General features: G+C 40.5%; 2 protein-coding genes across 2 annotated transcripts; both read left to right on the top strand.

The window, feature by feature from the left end:
* Positions 1-11,393: 11,393 nt before the first annotated feature.
* Positions 11,394-12,458, top strand: si:dkey-148a17.5 (uncharacterized protein LOC100535037 homolog). The gene has a single exon (XM_067423458.1). It carries the CDS (start codon positions 11,421-11,423, stop codon positions 12,456-12,458), a length of 1,038 nt encoding a protein of 345 aa, XP_067279559.1. The 5' UTR covers positions 11,394-11,420.
* Positions 12,459-14,001: 1,543 nt separating this feature from the next.
* Positions 14,002-15,121, top strand: si:dkey-148a17.6 (uncharacterized protein LOC108190685 homolog). The gene has a single exon (XM_067450717.1). The coding sequence runs from the start codon at positions 14,041-14,043 to the stop codon at positions 15,103-15,105; it is 1,065 nt and encodes a 354-aa protein (XP_067306818.1). The 5' UTR covers positions 14,002-14,040; the 3' UTR covers positions 15,106-15,121.
* Positions 15,122-16,577: the final 1,456 nt, after the last annotated feature.

Here is a 16,577-nt window from a genome sequence, read left to right as displayed (position 1 = left end):
GGGCAGGTTATGTTCTGGATTAGAGATCTCAATCTGAAATTGGACCAATCAGCTGTGAGTAAAGTGACACACCTCTGATGCAGTGTCGCAAGTCACTCCCCCTGTTTCTACTCCAAATTAAAGGTAACTGCATAGTAAATGGTTTTTAAAGACTAAAGTGTCTGGCTTTTAACAATGCTTATTTATAAAAAATAATAATTTTGAATGATTTAGATATAACTTATGTAATTATTATACCTTTAATAAATTACACATTTATCATTTTAGTTAATCAATCATTAATAGGCACTTTGTTAAAATTAATACATAAGTCATATAAATAACATCACCTGCATAAAGTCATATGGATAAGCTTTAAAATCAATAAATAAAACTAGCCTATTAAAAAAAAGAAGCTTACTAAGCTTAAATGTTCAATTTTCTCTATATCAACTAAACTAACTTCATAACTTTTACTTGGATTGACGTATACTATTTTTCTTAAAGTTGTCCTCTTTCATAGACAGCTTTTCTTCTTGCTGTGTATTTTTTTTTATTTTAATTCTCAACATTTTTCAATCATGCAATATTCTGCAGAAGAGAGAAATGAATCTCACTGATTGTCTCGCGAGAAGTTCGTCTCAGTTCCACAGCGTGTGATTGGCTGTTCACTACTGATGTCACAGCTAAACTCCTGAACTCAGGATCAAAGCCTGAGTTGACAAAGAAAGTGGAAGATCAGCATCATGGGACCAACAAAGCCTTAATACAATGGTTTGGTTTTGTCAACTCAAAACTAATCCTTTAACCCTGAGTTTGTTAAACTACCATCATGGTACAGGCCCCTGGTCTGTTGCCCAAAGCTGGTTTCAGTTGTTACCCAGGTAAGTTCGAGATTAGTTTGAGCAAACTCTGTTTTTTCGGGCTCAAGAAGGTGGATTGGTGTTCATCACCATGGTAACTGCTCTGGAGCAGATTTTACTCTGAGTTAGAGATCACAAACTCAAACTGCAAGTAAAGATGCAATAAAGCCACACACCCTGTATTTCTCCTTTCAAATTAAAGCAGTTTATAATGAGAACTTTAGAAATAAAATGTTGCATCTTTTGGTGCTAATTATTTATTATATTTATATTAGGCTACATTAATTATAATCACTTTGAATTCATATAAAATGTTCATATAAATATTAATAATTGACAAGTAGCCAAATAGTAATATAAACATAATGCATGCATTCATAATTCTTTTAAACAATTGTGAATTCATTTGAGCTCTTTGTGAACCTATAATTATTAGGCATATTTAGGCTATTTGATTCACATCATGCATTGATATAGTCAGATATTCTGTCAGCTGCCTTCTCAAACTCTCGCCGCAGCAGCAGGGTTTATTCTTGCCTTGTAAATACATTTACTTTCATAACAATTTTCAAAACAATCTCTCAATCTTCAGAAGAGAAGTGAATCAAACGGACTCTGTGATTGGCTGTTTGCCGCACTTGTCACACTTTCAGGACGCGCTTCAGAGTTAATCGCGAACTCTGGTTTAAACCTGAGTTGACAGAGAAAGTTTATACCAAGCTTTGAGAAACAGTTGAACTTGATCTAAACCAGGTTGGATTTATCTGGATTTGTCAACTCTAAACCTACTCTGAAACTCAAAGTTCGTTCAGCTAGCTTCATGCAACAGGCCTCTGAACTCAGGATCAAAATCAAAGCCTGAGTTGACAAAGAAAGCTGATGATCAACGTCATGGTACCAACAAAAAAAAAAGCCTGAATAGATTGGTTTGGTTTTGTCAACTCGAAACTAATCCTGTAACCCTGAGTTTGTTAAACTTCCATCATGGCACGGGCCCCAGTTGTTGAGTTGTCTTCTCTGGAACCTTGAATTGTCTGACTGTAGGTGCACATAAGAAATATCTTTCTGATTTAAGGTTTTCCAGAGCTTTTTTTAATTTGCTTTTAAAATACTTTTAGGGGTATTTAATTACCATATCATCCCATATGTGCATTGTTAGTAGACCTCACAATTAACCTTTGCAATGAATTAAATTATTACAAAGAATGTGCTCAGACTTTGAAGGCGGTTCTTCTAGTAGGAAAATTAGATGGACAGTCTCATATTTCAAATAGTAAATTTCTGGAGCTCTGGCTTTTATCAGTAGCTCAATGAATCCTATGCTGTATGTGTTTGCTAGAAACTAACATGGAAATGTACAACATTTGGTATTGGAAAACAAATTTTAGCAAAACAAAAACTGTACATGAAAAAAAATATTATTATTTAATTATTACCAAACCATCCCATATGTGCATGATAGCAATTCAAAAAAAATTCTGACATGTGAAGGCCAAGAATGGTAACCCATACCCAATTTGACCTCTGCATTTAACCCACCCTATAGTTAGTGCACACACATAAGGAGTAGTGAGTAGTGAACACACCGACACTGCAAACTGTGGACATGCACACACACACACCCTAGAGAAGTGGGCAGCCTTTTATTTTTATTTTTTGCTGCAGTCCCTGGGGAGCGACGGGGTCGGTGCTTTGCTCAAGGGCACCTCAGTCATTTCCTGCCAGTATTGAGAATCGAAACCATGACCTTTGGGTTACAAGTCTCCAACTAACCATTAGGCCACGGCTACCACTTTCAACATATAGAATGAAAAAACATAAAGTATGACCCTCAAACTTTGAGTAAATGTTATGAATTGAGGTTGTTTAGAAATCTATTATTTTTCCCTAAACGGTGTAAATTGTAGTCAAATGCAAAGTGTGCTGTTGTTGCAACCTACTCTCACGGCCAGAATGTAAAGTTAATAGAATTTTAGTGTGCAATGAATCATTTAATATTAGTATTTTTAATATTTTAATTATATTAAAATAAACAAGAGAACTTTGAAAATTAGATGATACTAGTTTTGACATTTGAAACCTGGTTTAAAAAAGTTGGGACACTGTACAAATTGTGAATAAAAAAGTAATGCAATTATTTACAAATCTCATAAACTTATATTTTATTCACAATAGAATATAGATAACATATCAAATGTTGAAAGTGAGACATTTTGAAATGTCATGCCAAATATTGGCTAATTTTGGATTTAATGAGAGCTACACATTCCAAAAAACAGGTAGAAATAAGAGGCCAGAAAAGTTAAATGTACATTATAATGAACAGCTGGAGGACCAATTTGCAACTTATTAGGTCAATTGGCAACATTTAGGGATTGGGTATAAAAAGAGCCTCTCAGAGTGGCAGTGCACTGTAAAGTCCACAGTGGCTGCATCCGAAAACCTAGCCAGCTGACTCGTTGCCTCGCTGCCGTATCAGACAATGACTTGTTGTTGCACTAATGTTTTGTGCACTAAGGCACCTCACAAAACTAATTTCGGACAGACTTCTAAGGCAGTGTAACAGTTTAATGATCTACAGCAAAATAGAGCAAACTTTGGTGAGAACTAAACAAATATTTAATTACCACATTTGTAATTTCTTGCTAGAAAAATAAAACACCATAAACTTTCAATTTACATTACATTTAGGCTACATTTAATCATTCACCAAACATTTTTGTCCAGATTTAAAATAAAAGAGAAGTAAGCAAACAAACAAAAGTGCAATATTACGTACTATGACAGTCTACCACATTACACAAAACACACACACACACACACACACACACACACACACACACACACACACACACACACACACACACACACACACACACACACACACACACTTGCATATGTACAGTTGCAAGAAAAAGTATGTGAACCAATTGCAGAATCTGTGAAAATGTTAATTATTTTAATAGAATAAGAGAGATCATACAAAATGCATGTTCATTTTTTATTTAGTACTGTGCTGAATAAGATATTTAACATAAAATATGTTTATAAAGTCCACAAGACAAAAACAGATATATGACCCAACCCTTGATTCTTAATACTGTACAGGTCCTTCTAAAACAATTAGCATATGTGATAAAAGTTCATTATTTTCCATAATGTAATGATAAAAAAATAAACTTTCATATTTTTTAGATTCATTGCACTCCAACTGAAATATTTCAGGTCTTTTATTGTTTTAAACTGATGATTTTGGCATACAGCTCATGAAAACCCAAAATTCTCAAAAATCTAAAAAAATTAGCATATCATGAAAAGGTTCTCTAAACAAGCCATTAACCTAATCATCTGAATCAACTAATTAACTCTAAACACCTGCAAAAGATTCCTGAGGCTTTTAAAAACTCCCAGCCTGGTTCATTACTCAAAACCGCAATCATGGGTAAGACTGCCAACCTGACTGCTGTCCAGAAGGCCATCATTGACACCCTGAAGCGAGAGGGTAAGACACAGAAAGAAATTTCTGAACGAATAGGCTGTTCCCAGAGTGCTGTATCAAGGCACCTCAGTGGAAAAATGTCTGTGGGAAGGAAAAAGTGTGGCAAAAACGCTGCACAACGAGAAGAGGTGACCGGACCCTGAGGAAGATTGTGGAGAAGGACCGATTCCAGACCTTGGGGGACCTGCGGAAGCAGTGGACTGAGTCTGGAGTAGAAACATCCAGAGCCACCATGCACAGGCGTGTGCAGGAAATGGGCTACAGGTGCCGCATGCCCCAGGTCAAGCCACTTTTAGGCTACAGAGAAGCAGCACTGGACTGTTGCTCAGTGGTCCAAATAACTTTTTTCAGATGAAAGCAAATTGTGCATGTCATTCGGAAATCAAGGTGCCAGAGTCTGGAGAAAGACTGGGGAGAAGGAAATGCCAAAATGCCTGAAGTCCAGTGTGAAGTACCCATAGTCAGTGATGGTCTGGGGTGCCATGTCAGCTGCTGGTGTTCGTCCACTGTGTTTTATCAAGTGCAGGGTCAATGCAGCTAGCTATCAGGAGATTTTGGAGCACTTCATGCTTCCATCTGCTGAAAAGCTTTATGGAGATGAAGATTTCGTTTTTCAGCACGACCTGGCACCTGCTCACAGTGCCAAAACCACTGGTAAATGGTTTACTGACCATGGTATTACTGTGCTCAATTGGCCTGCCAACTCTCCTGACCTGAACCCCATAGAGAATCTGTGGGATATTGTGAAGAGAAAGATGAGAGACGCAGTACCCAACACTCTGGATGAGCATAAGGCCGCTATCGAAGCATCCTGGGCCTCCATAACACCTCAGCAGTGCCACAGGCTGATCGCCTCCATGCCACGCTGCATTGAAGCAGTCATTTCTGCAAAAGGATTCCTGACCAAGTATTGAGTGCATAACTGAACATAATTATTTGAAGGTTGACTTTTTTGTATTAAAAACACTTTTATTTTATTGGTCGGATGAAATTTGCAAATTTTTTGAGAATTTGGGGTTTTCATGAGCTGTATGCCAAAATCATCAGTATTAAAACAATAAAAGACCTGAAATATTTCAGTTGGAGTGCAATGAATCTAAAATATCCATCCATCCATCCATCCATCATCTTCCGCTTATCCGGGGCCGGGTCGCGGGGGCAACAGTCTAAGCAGAGACGCCCAGACTTCCTTCTCTCTGGCCACTTCCTCCAGCTCCTCCGGGGGTACCCCGAGGCGTTCCCAGGCCAGCCTGGAGACATAATCCCTCCAGCGTGTCCTGGGTCTTCCCCGGGGCCTCCTCCCGGTGGGATGTGCCCGGAACACCTCCCTGGGAAGGCGTCCAGGAGGCATCCGAAATAGATGCCCGAGCCACCTCAGCTGGCTCCTCTCGATGTGAAGGAGCAACGGTTCTACTCTGAGCTCCTCCCGAGTGACCGAGCTTCTCACCCTATCTCTAAGGGAGCGCCCAGCCACCCTGCGGAGAAAGCTCATTTCAGCCGCCTGTATCCGGGATCTTGTCCTTTCGGTCATGACCCACAGCTCATGACCATAGGTGAGAGTAGGAACGTAGATTGACCGGTAAATCGAGAGCTTTGCCTTACGGCTCAGCTCCTTCTTCACCACAACAGACCGGTACATCGCCCGCATTACTGCAGATGATGCACCGATCCGTCTGTCAATCTCCCGTTCCATCCTTCCCTCACTCGTGAACAAGACCCCAAGATACTTAAACTCCTCCACTTGAGGCAAGAACTCTCCACCAACCTGAAATGAGCAAGCTACCCTTTTCCGACTGAGAACCATGGCCTCGGACTTGGAGGTGCTGATTCTCATTCCAGCCGCTTCACACTCGGCTGCAAACCGTCCCAGTGCATGTTGAAGGTCCCGGTCTGAGGTTGCCAACACGACAACATCATCTGCAAAGAGCAGCGATGAAAACGTGTGGTCCCCAAACCGGACACTCTCCGGCCCTTGGCTGCGTCTAGAAATTCTGTCCATAAAAATTATGCCTGCCGGAGACCAACATGCACCGGGAACAAATTTGACCTACTGCCGGCAATGCGAACCAAGCTCCTGCTCTGGTTGTAAAGGGACCGTACTGCCCTAAGCAAGGGGCCCCGGACCCCATACTCCCAGAGCACCCCCCACAGGGTGCCACGGGGAACACAGTCGAATGCCTTCTCCAAATCCACAAAGCACATGTGGACCGGTTGGGCAAACTCCCATGAACCCTCCAGCACCCTGTGAAGGATATAGAGCTGGTCCAGCGTTCCACGCCCGGGACAAAAACCACACTGCTCCTCCTGAATCCGAGGTTCCACTATCGGCCGAATTCTCCTCTCCAGTACCCTGGCATAGACTTTCCCAGGGAGGCTGAGGAGTGTGATCCCCCTGTAGTTGGAACACACTCTCCGGTCCCCCTTCTTGAAAAGAGGGACCACCACCCCGGTCTGCCAGTCCATAGGCACTGTCCCCAACCGCCACGTGATGCTGCAGAGGCACGTCAGCCAAGACAGCCCCACAACATCCAGTGACTTAAGGTATTCAGGGCGAATCTCATCCACCCCTGGCGCCTTGCCACCGAGGAGCTTATTAACTACCTCGATGACTTCAGCCCGGGTGATGGACGAGTCCCCCTCCGAGCCCTCAGCCTCTGCTTTCTCAATGGAAGACGTGTCGGTGGGATTGAGGAGATCCTCGAAGTATTCCTTCCACCGTTCAACAATATCCCCAGTTGAGGCCAGCAGCTGCCCATCTCCACTGTAGACAGTGTTGGTAGGGCACTGCTTCCCCCTCCTGAGGCATCGAACGGTTTGCCAGAATCTCTTCGAGGCCAACCGATAGTCTTTCTTCATGGCCTCACCGAACTCCTCCCAGGCCCGAGTTTTTGCCTCCACAACCGCCCGGGCTGCCGTCCGCTTGGCCTGCCGGTACCTGTCCGCTGCCTCAGGAGCCCCACAAGCCAGCCAGGCCTGATAGGACTCCTTCTTCAGCTTGACGGCATTCCTTACTTCCGGTGTCCACCACCGGGTTCGGGGATTACCGCCTCGACAGGCACCGGAGACCTTACGGCCACAGCTCCGAGCGGCCGCGTCAACAATGGAGGTGGAGAACATGGTCCATTCGGACTCAATATCTCCAGACTCCCTCGGGATCTGTTCGAAGCTCTGCCGGAGGTGGGAGTTGAAGATCTCTCTGACAGGGGGTTCAGCCAAACGTTCCCAACAGACCCTCACAGTACGTTTGGGTCTGCCGAGTCTGTCCAGCTTCCTCCCCCGCCATCGGATCTAACTCACCGATCCACTATGCACCGGCCCCTTATGATCCCTCCTGCAGGTGGTGAGCCCACAGGAGGGCGGCCCCACGTTGCTCTTTCGGGCTGAGCCCGGCCGGGCCCCATGGGGGAAGGCCCGGCCACCAGGCGCTCGCATACGAGCCCCAACCCCGGGCCTGGCTCCAGGGTGGGGCCCCGGCTGCGCCATGCCGGGCGACGTCTCGGCCCTTGTTTTTAATTTCTTCATAATGGGCTTGTGAACTGCTCTTAGTCTGGCCCGTCACCAAGGACCTGTTTGCCTTGGGAGGCCCTACCAGGGGCATAAAGCTCCGGACAACATAGCTCCTAGGATCATTCGGGTACTCAAACCCCTCCACCACGATAAGGTGACAGTTCAAGGAGGGGAGGAATCTAAAATATATGAAAGATTAATTTTTATCATTACATTATGGAAAATAATGAACTTTTATCACATATGCTATTTTTTTTAGAAGGACCTGTATGTGGTTACCTGGAAGATGTATTTTTTTGTTTTGTGATAGTAAACTGACATTGATACGAAATAATGTCATATATTCATATTTTCATATCTATCATATTTAAGCTTCATCCCTTGTACAAAACTCAGTGTGCTGTCTAAAATACTAGATATGACTGTACTGCTGCATATTTAGACTTAAATCTATATGGGTCTGCTCTTCACTACAAACTGTATCTGCCGCTGTCCAGTGGGTGTTCTTTATTATTAATAATATATATAAATAATTTTACAATTTTTAATGTTCTCTTTTGTTTGTTTTAGTTTGAAGAACAAAAGACCTGCAAAGCCACAGTATGGAAAAGACTTGGATGTACAAAGATAGGGGCAATTCACAATGAAGGGCATTGTGCAAAGGCAAGAGTTGTCATGTGCAAAGTGTCAATTGTTCATGAACTGAATCAGATGTCGAAGAGCTGTGAAAGATGGAATTTACATTCATGCATTGTTTTTTGTTAATTATGTTGTTTAAATGTGAAACAATAAATATTTTTATCTGAAAACATTTTATCTGAAGGCATTTTTCATCTGGGCCAAAAGTGTATGAACTGGCTAGATCAAGGTTTTGTTGAGGCTGATATGTGGAAACAATTGTACGGTCCTAAAAAGGACCAGAAAAGGGCCAGCTATAATCATACATTTGGCTGAGATATGGCTTTGCCATGGGCCATATGTGGCAAGAGTTCTGGCAACCAGGCCTGCTCCAGTCATGTACCGTAATTCATTGCTGTATTTGGGCCAAGTGAAAGTGGGTTGTGTGTATTGTATATAAGGGTATGGGGTTACATGAGTATGTGTGTCATGGGCAGCTTACACATCTGGAAAGGCAACATCAATGTTGAATGGTATATCCAAGTTCTAGAACAACATATCCTCCCATCCAGACGTTGTCTCTTTCAGGGATGACCATGCATTTTCCAACTTGACAATGCCAGACCACATACTGCATCAATTACAACAATATGGCTGCGTAGAAGAAAGATCTGGTCACTGAAATGGCCATCCTGCAGTCCAGATCTTTCACCCATAGAAAACATTTGGCCCATCATAAAGAGGAAGATGCGACAAAGAAGACCTAAGACAGTTGAGCAACTTGAAGCCTGTATTAGACACGAATGGGACAACATTCCTATTCCTAAACTTGAGCAACTTTTCTCCTCAGTTCCAGACATTTGCAGACTGTTATAAAAAAGGAGGGGATATCACACTGTGGTAAACATGGCTTTGTATACGCTTTCTATGTTTAAACTTTTGATGTCATCTATGTTGTATTCAGAATTAAATATTGAAATTTGAAACTTCCACATCATTGCTTTCTGTTTTTATTCACAATTTGTGTTCCACCTTTTTTTGGAATCGGGTTTGTAACACATTACATGACTTAATTAAAAATATAACTAAGACAGATCTGAAAGCATATATGGGGGGGGGGGGGGGGGGGGGTACACTTGTAATAAAATGTATTTTAGTCCCCCGCACTTTTATGGTCTCACCAATCCTAGTAGACCCGCTCCGAGCGGGATTCACACCGGAGTTACCATGCGCGGCGGCGGGCAAGTTAACAGGGACGCTAAAGACAGCTTTCTCTAATCTCGGTTGATAGCGCGCATCACGCGTCACGGTCAAATGTATTTACATAGAAACCAATGTGAATACATCAAGATTTATATTCAGAGACAAAAAATTATCTGCATGACCTGCCATTTTATTCTCATCTAAATATGAGGAGGGCGCTCTCATAGAAAGTCCAAAAGCGGATTCGTAGAAGTAATACTGTTCACGCTGGAGCAGTGATGCCTATGAGAGATGAAACGTGACGATGACAATCAGACGATTGCGACAATATATTATTTATGTGTGTTTTTCAAGCCATCTCAATGTAGCCTATTTATTGACAATAAATGCTATCATATGAATAATGCAGCTTTTTTTTAAAAATGTGTAGTAGGCTATCTTCTGCTCACCACGGCTGCATTTATTTAATCAAAAATAGTTAAACAGTAATATTGTGAAATATTATTAAAAATTAAAACAGCCTTTTTCCTATGTGAATATATAGTTATTTATTCCTGTGATCAAAGCTGAATTTATCATCATTACTCCAGTCTTCAGTGTCACATGATCCTTTACTAATCATTGATTTTATAATCAAGAAACATTTATGATTATTATCTGTGTTGAAAACAGTTGTGCTGCTTAAAATGTTGTGGAAACCAAGATTCATTTTATTTTTCAGGATTCTTTGATGAATAGAAAGTTCAATGGACAGCTTTTATTTGCATTTATTCAATAAATTATTATCTTTTATAATATTACAAATATCACTTGTGATCAATTTAATGCATGTCTGATCAATAAAAGTATTAATTTCTCTCTTTTTATTTTATTTTATCACAAATGTTTAGATGGTTTCCACAAAAATTAAGCATCACCATCAAGCAAGCAGCACAACTGATAATAATCATAAATGTTTCTTGAGCATCAGATCCTCATGAGAATGATCAGTGAAGGATCATGTGACACTGAAGACTGGAGTAATGATGATAAATTCAGGAATAAATTACACTTTACTATATATTCACATAGAGAACAGCTGGTTTACATCAGAATGAATATATATTACTTAATGCACAAGTGTTTGTAGTAAACCAATCATAAAATTGGCAAAAAATATAGGAGAAAAATATTATAGATATTAGAGGTTATTGTTCAGTAGTGTATTTTATAAAAGCAAGAGATGCAATAAATTATATCGGTCCAAAAAAATAAATAATTGGTATTATGACATTTCTGTCCCCCTCACTCCTGAAAAGGTGGCTACGCCCCTGCCTTGACTTCTTTTTTCCTGTAAATGCTTTTACAGAGAAACTACTGTCACCTCATGAGGGTGGTGCTGGTGCATGATAATGACTCCACCACTGTAACTGATTTCTAGTTCATTTAACTGACCGTTTGTGACAACACACCATGGGATCCCCCTTTTTTTGCTTTTGGTTTTAATTTGTATTACATTAGCTGGTTCTTACACAATATGTATTCTGTTTTTTTATATTTCAGTTTCATATAGTTTAAACTTCTGTATTACGGAAGTACACCACAACACAATAAGAAAGAAATGAGTACTCTGTAGACTTCTGATTAGTCTCCTCCTTTTTCTGTCACATGAATACTACACATTGGACGGTTGCTTTGTAAGCTAAGTCATACGGAAATCAAAAGCAGTGAATTTCAGTCAGAACTCTGATTCACTGAAACCAGAGACAAATATGCACAGCTCCTCTCTCCACAGTGACAATGATACAGTTCTGGAAGACTGGTCATCTGCAGGGAACACAGCAGCCTGTGTGATCCTGGGCGTGTGTTTCCTGGTGGGTACACCTGGGAACCTGCTGGTGGCATGGACTATTTTGAAGTATGTGAAACAGCGCTCTCACACGGTGCTGCTCATCCTCCACCTAGCAGCCGCAGACCTTCTGGTGCTGATCACCCTGCCGCTGTGGATCTACTCCCTAGCCCGTTCCTGGGTGTTCGGAGAAGCCGCCTGCAAAGCCATGGTGTACATCATCAATGCCTGCATGTACAGCAGCGTCTTCATCATCACCATCATGAGTGTGGAGCGCTTCCTGGCTGTCAAGTACCCTTTGAAGATGCTGTATTGGAATAATGGGACACCCATGTCCAGAATACTGGTAGTGACCTGGATCCTGTCATTCATTTTGGGGATTCATGTCATCCTGACTCAGCATCTAGATGTTGATGATGATGGAATGGAACACTGCTTGTACCGGGTCTACAGCTCAGTGTCTTTTGAAGTCTTTTGTATTTGTTTGGAGACTCTGCTTGGCTTCATCATTCCATTTTTCACACTTGCAATCTGCTACTGTCAAGTTGCCACAAAGCTCCGCAAGATACGCTTTAAGACCAAGAAGAAATCCATCTTCCTTGTCGGTGGAGTGGTCGTGGCTTTCGTTTTGTGCTGGTTACCCCACCACATACTCAATATCGTAGGGATGGTGGATCTTCTAGTAGGACAAGATGAACCGTCTCATATCCCAAACAGTGCTGTCTTCATTTCTGGAGCTCTGGCTTTTATCAGTAGCTCAGTGAATCCTGTGCTGTATGTGTTTGCTTCCAGAAACTTCCATGTAGATTTACAAAGGTCTGGGATAGTAAAGCTGTTTCAAGACTTAACAACGCAAACACCCCAAACGAAAGAAGGCTTCTTACAAGATTCTGGACTACAGGTCCTGGGTGATCCTAATGGTGGTGCTGAGGGAACTCGTGGATCTCTGAGTAACTGCTAGACTCATTAGAAGTTTAGATTTTATTTTTTTTAATTGTCAAATTGTTATATGTCAATAGTTTGTTAATGATAAGCATTTTTAAATGCCATAATATTTTAAACATTTGTGAAAGTTGTTTATGTAATATTTATGTATACTTTCTTTAATGATGCATTGTACTGTAGTTCAGCAGTAAGTTACGTCATGGGAAATACACTCCTGGGTGTCATTTTCCCTGAAATGTCCTTAAGAGTTACAGTAGGCTATATAAACTTTGTTTCAATCACTATACCACTGATCTGTGTTGGGAAGAGTTGCTTTTAGAAGTTGGCTAATGCATTACAATATTGCACTACTCCCTGAAAAGTTAACTGCTAACTAACTAAAGTAATATACATTACTTTTCAGTTACTTTTTCCTCATCTGGGCTGGGCTGGGCTTGCTTGTTTGTTTTTTAATAATACAAAAGTTCTAGTTTTGGAAAATGTAAAGACTCTTTTGTACCTAAAGTGAAATGAATAAGCCTGATTCTGAAGCTGAATGCAAGTTGTACAGTAGAGAACGCAGCTCAAACAAGCATTTCAGCTCTGCTGCTATTCTGGATTACAAAAGAATAGGACTTGGGAGAAAAAGTTAAACACTTACTTTAGTACGGTACAAACAAACAAACAAACAAACAAACAAACAAACAAACAAACAAACAAACAAACAAACAAACAAACAAACAAAAAACACAAAAAAACACAAAAGTAACTTTTGCTTATTGGTTTGGTTGAATTGGATCATCAAATGTCAGCAGCACTTTGATTAATAAAGTGAAATTAATTAAAGTATATTTGTGTAATTTAACAGATTTATTTATTGCAAGTTTGTGTAATATTCTGAGTTATTTTGGGGGAATACTAAATCTGTTTTTGTACAAGTGAGATGAGTAAATGCCTGCTCGTATTCAGTCTAGAACTACAATAACTGTTTACACAGTGCACACAACGCCTCTGCACTTCTCTCAACAATAGGACATGAGAGCTGTCTGTCAGTAAACTAAAAAAGTTGCTTTCATTACTTATTTAAAAAAAATTGACTCATATTGATATTTTGTCAATTTAAAAGTAATGCGGTAGCTAAAAAAAAGTAATCTGAATACAACTTACATTGCTTGTAATGTGTTACCCCAAACACTGCCACTGATGATGTGTTGTTACATTTCAAATTAAATTAATTTGCATTTCAACAATTGTATTTGAAAAAAAAAAGAGATTCCAATTCAATAAAAATGAAATAGCAGGCAGGAGACACATGAGAACATGGAGCAAATATAGACCTGACCAAATTCTCAGAAAATCATGAATCATGTGAATTGCAATTTCATAATCTTTCTGCAGAACGCCATATAACTGCATTCAGATGCTTCTTCCATGCTCACGTAGACAATTTTGGGTTGACTTTTTTTATTTATTAGACAACCAGTGTTTTTCTTTTCTCTGCTTGAAAGTTCTGTTTTTCTCAGTTTTCACAAAAGGGAAGTGAGATTTGCTGAGGCAGACTGGTTTTCTAGTTCAGTGGTTAGACGTGTAGCAGACTCGAGTGGATCAGAGAGGCAATCATGAACGCTACGGCTTATCTTCAGGGAGATGAGGAGACTGAACTGGGCTTGGTGGGAGCCTGTGTGATCCTGGGCGTGTGTTTCCTGGTGGGTACACCTGGGAACCTGCTGGTGGCGTGGACTATTTTGAAGTATGTGAAACAGCGCTCTCACACGGTGCTGCTCATCCTCCACCTAGCAGCCGCAGACCTTCTGGTGCTGATCACCCTGCCGCTGTGGATCTACTCCCTAGTCCGTTCCTGGGTGTTCGGAGAAGCCGCCTGCAAAGCCATGGTGTACATCATCAATGCCTGCATGTACAGCAGCGTCTTCATCATCACCATCATGAGTGTGGAGCGCTTCCTGTCTGTCAGGTACCCCTTCACCTCAATCAGATGGAGGAAACAAACACTGAACAAGGTACTTCTAATGATATGGATGGCCTCATTTCTCCTCAGTATTCCCGTCATTGTAACTCACACTTTGGGGGAAGTTAATGGACAACACCAGTGTACTTTCAGGGAATACAACTCTGAAATCCAACAGGCTGTATTGCTAATTTTAGAAACTCTTATAGGCTTCATCTTCCCCTTTTTAACTATGCTGGTCTGTTACGGCTGCCTCTTCAGTCGCATAGCGCAGATGAACTTCAGGTCCAAGCGTAAATCTACGGTTCTCATCAGCAGTGTGGTTGTGATGTTTGCTCTCTGCTGGATACCTCATCATGTGGAGAACTTCCTTTCCCTCATCTCGCTCGCGCTCAAGAATTCGAACCCAAACATGGCAGAACGTTTAGAGGATGCCTGCACCAACATGACCATTATAGCAGGAGCCCTGGTGTTCATCAGTAGCTCAGTCAACCCTGTGCTTTATTTTTTTGCCGCACGTACCTTCCAAAGCACGCTCCGGGAAACCAGAATACAGAAGCTGTTTCAACATCTGTCAAGTGCAGTGTCAGGTGAAGGGAATAAAGAGTTATCATTCGTGTCCAAAAGACAATGTTCACACACCAACTCACAGTGTCTCACAGACTCAAAACTGCCTGAAGATGTGGCTGTGGAAGCATGCACCAGTACCTCAGATTGACTATTGTATAAGAAGCTTTATATTAAATAACAATTACAATCATAACCATGATAACTGTTGTTTCACGTGAAAGAGTGCATGAAACTTTAAATGTAATTTTATATTTCAGAATTGTAGAACAATTATAAACACATTGAAATCATCTTTAGTCCTTTTTATTTGCCTGTGCCTTGTTCTTTGTGCTTTAAGTATGCTCATTGAGACATTTCTTACATTTCAACTGCAGATTCTATAATGAAAACTCTTACATTGGTGATTTATTTACATAACTTGAGTGACTTTATGTGTTTATTAAGGGTCTATTTGGGATCTAATTCCCTTTTATCTGCAATGCATTATGATTTCAACATCTTTCTTTTCCTCATATTGCAATGTGTTTGCCACTCTTTTAAAGTGAAAGAGGAAGCGGGAATCAAAAGGAACCGAGGTCAGTCTGGAAGAAGACACCATCTGCTCCACTGAAATGTCATAATTTCCTATAATGTTCTTTTCAGAATTAATTATTAGTTATTTTTCAAATCCCAAACAATTAGATATCTTGCCTATAGGCCCACTCAGAAGAAAAACTCACCAGGCTGTTTCTTCAACTGTGAAATCTTAATTTTTAGTTGGAACTTTTCAGTAACAGACCTTCAATGACTGCATTGAAAAGAAATATATGAGAATTTATGATTTTTCTTAATCCGAGTAAGTGACCTGTGGTTCTATTCTCTTTTTTATCAAGTAAAGTTTTGTCCCCCCCCCCCCCCCCTCTCTTTTAAAAACATAAATGTAAGGATTGAAAGAACCAGCTGACCATTGCTCAAGATAAAACTAGTGAGAGTAGGAGGGAGATGCTTGACTATCTGAGTCTGGTAGACAATGATGAAATATTCACCTATGCTGGCATGCAATTGAAAAGTGAGAGGACTGCAGACAAATGTTTTTTTGTGTTTTTATTTTTTGGTGTCAACTGTCATTGACATTAAAACTTTTTTCTGTTGTTCTGTTTTGACTTATTTGACAGCCTACATTTTTTCTTTAGAAGTTGAATGGATTAAACATTCAATAAATTGGAATATGAAAATGAGGCTATATTAAGGCTAAGAAGCAAATTCAAAATTTGACATTAATTGCGTTTACTCAAAAAATAAAATAAAAAATAAAATAAAAAACCATGCCATATAGTTTACGATGAATCTGGCATCGAACCCTCAAGGCGAAAAGAAGACCCGCCCCTAAACGGAATATCGAATAGGTGTAACTGGTGGTTTAATGTGCCAGTCAAACTTCCTCTTTATAAATGCAAAAACAAACGCTTAAATCCAGAATAAAGTAATATGCAGCACAATGAAGATAGTCTAAAACCTTATATTGTGAGAGTGGCAGATGAGAGTATTGGCAGTTTGTGAAGGTTTATATAAAAAAGTAGGCTACACAGGCCAAACTTAAAGATTGTATATAGCCTAGGCAACCGATATGACGTGTTTGTT

The sequence above is a fragment of the Pseudorasbora parva genome, chromosome 1, assembly GCF_024679245.1.
Source record: "Pseudorasbora parva isolate DD20220531a chromosome 1, ASM2467924v1, whole genome shotgun sequence".
Classification (NCBI taxonomy): domain Eukaryota; kingdom Metazoa; phylum Chordata; class Actinopteri; order Cypriniformes; family Gobionidae; genus Pseudorasbora; species Pseudorasbora parva.
Note: the sequence above shows the minus strand (reverse complement) of the source record. Positions and strands in the feature narration are given on the sequence as shown.

What these genes read in the sequence shown, in the direction of transcription:
- si:dkey-148a17.5 (XM_067423458.1), top strand. Translation starts at nt 11,421, where the DNA reads ATGCACAGCTCCTCTCTCCACAGTGACAATGATACAGTTCTGGAAGAC.
- si:dkey-148a17.6 (XM_067450717.1), top strand. Translation starts at nt 14,041, where the DNA reads ATGAACGCTACGGCTTATCTTCAGGGAGATGAGGAGACTGAACTGGGC.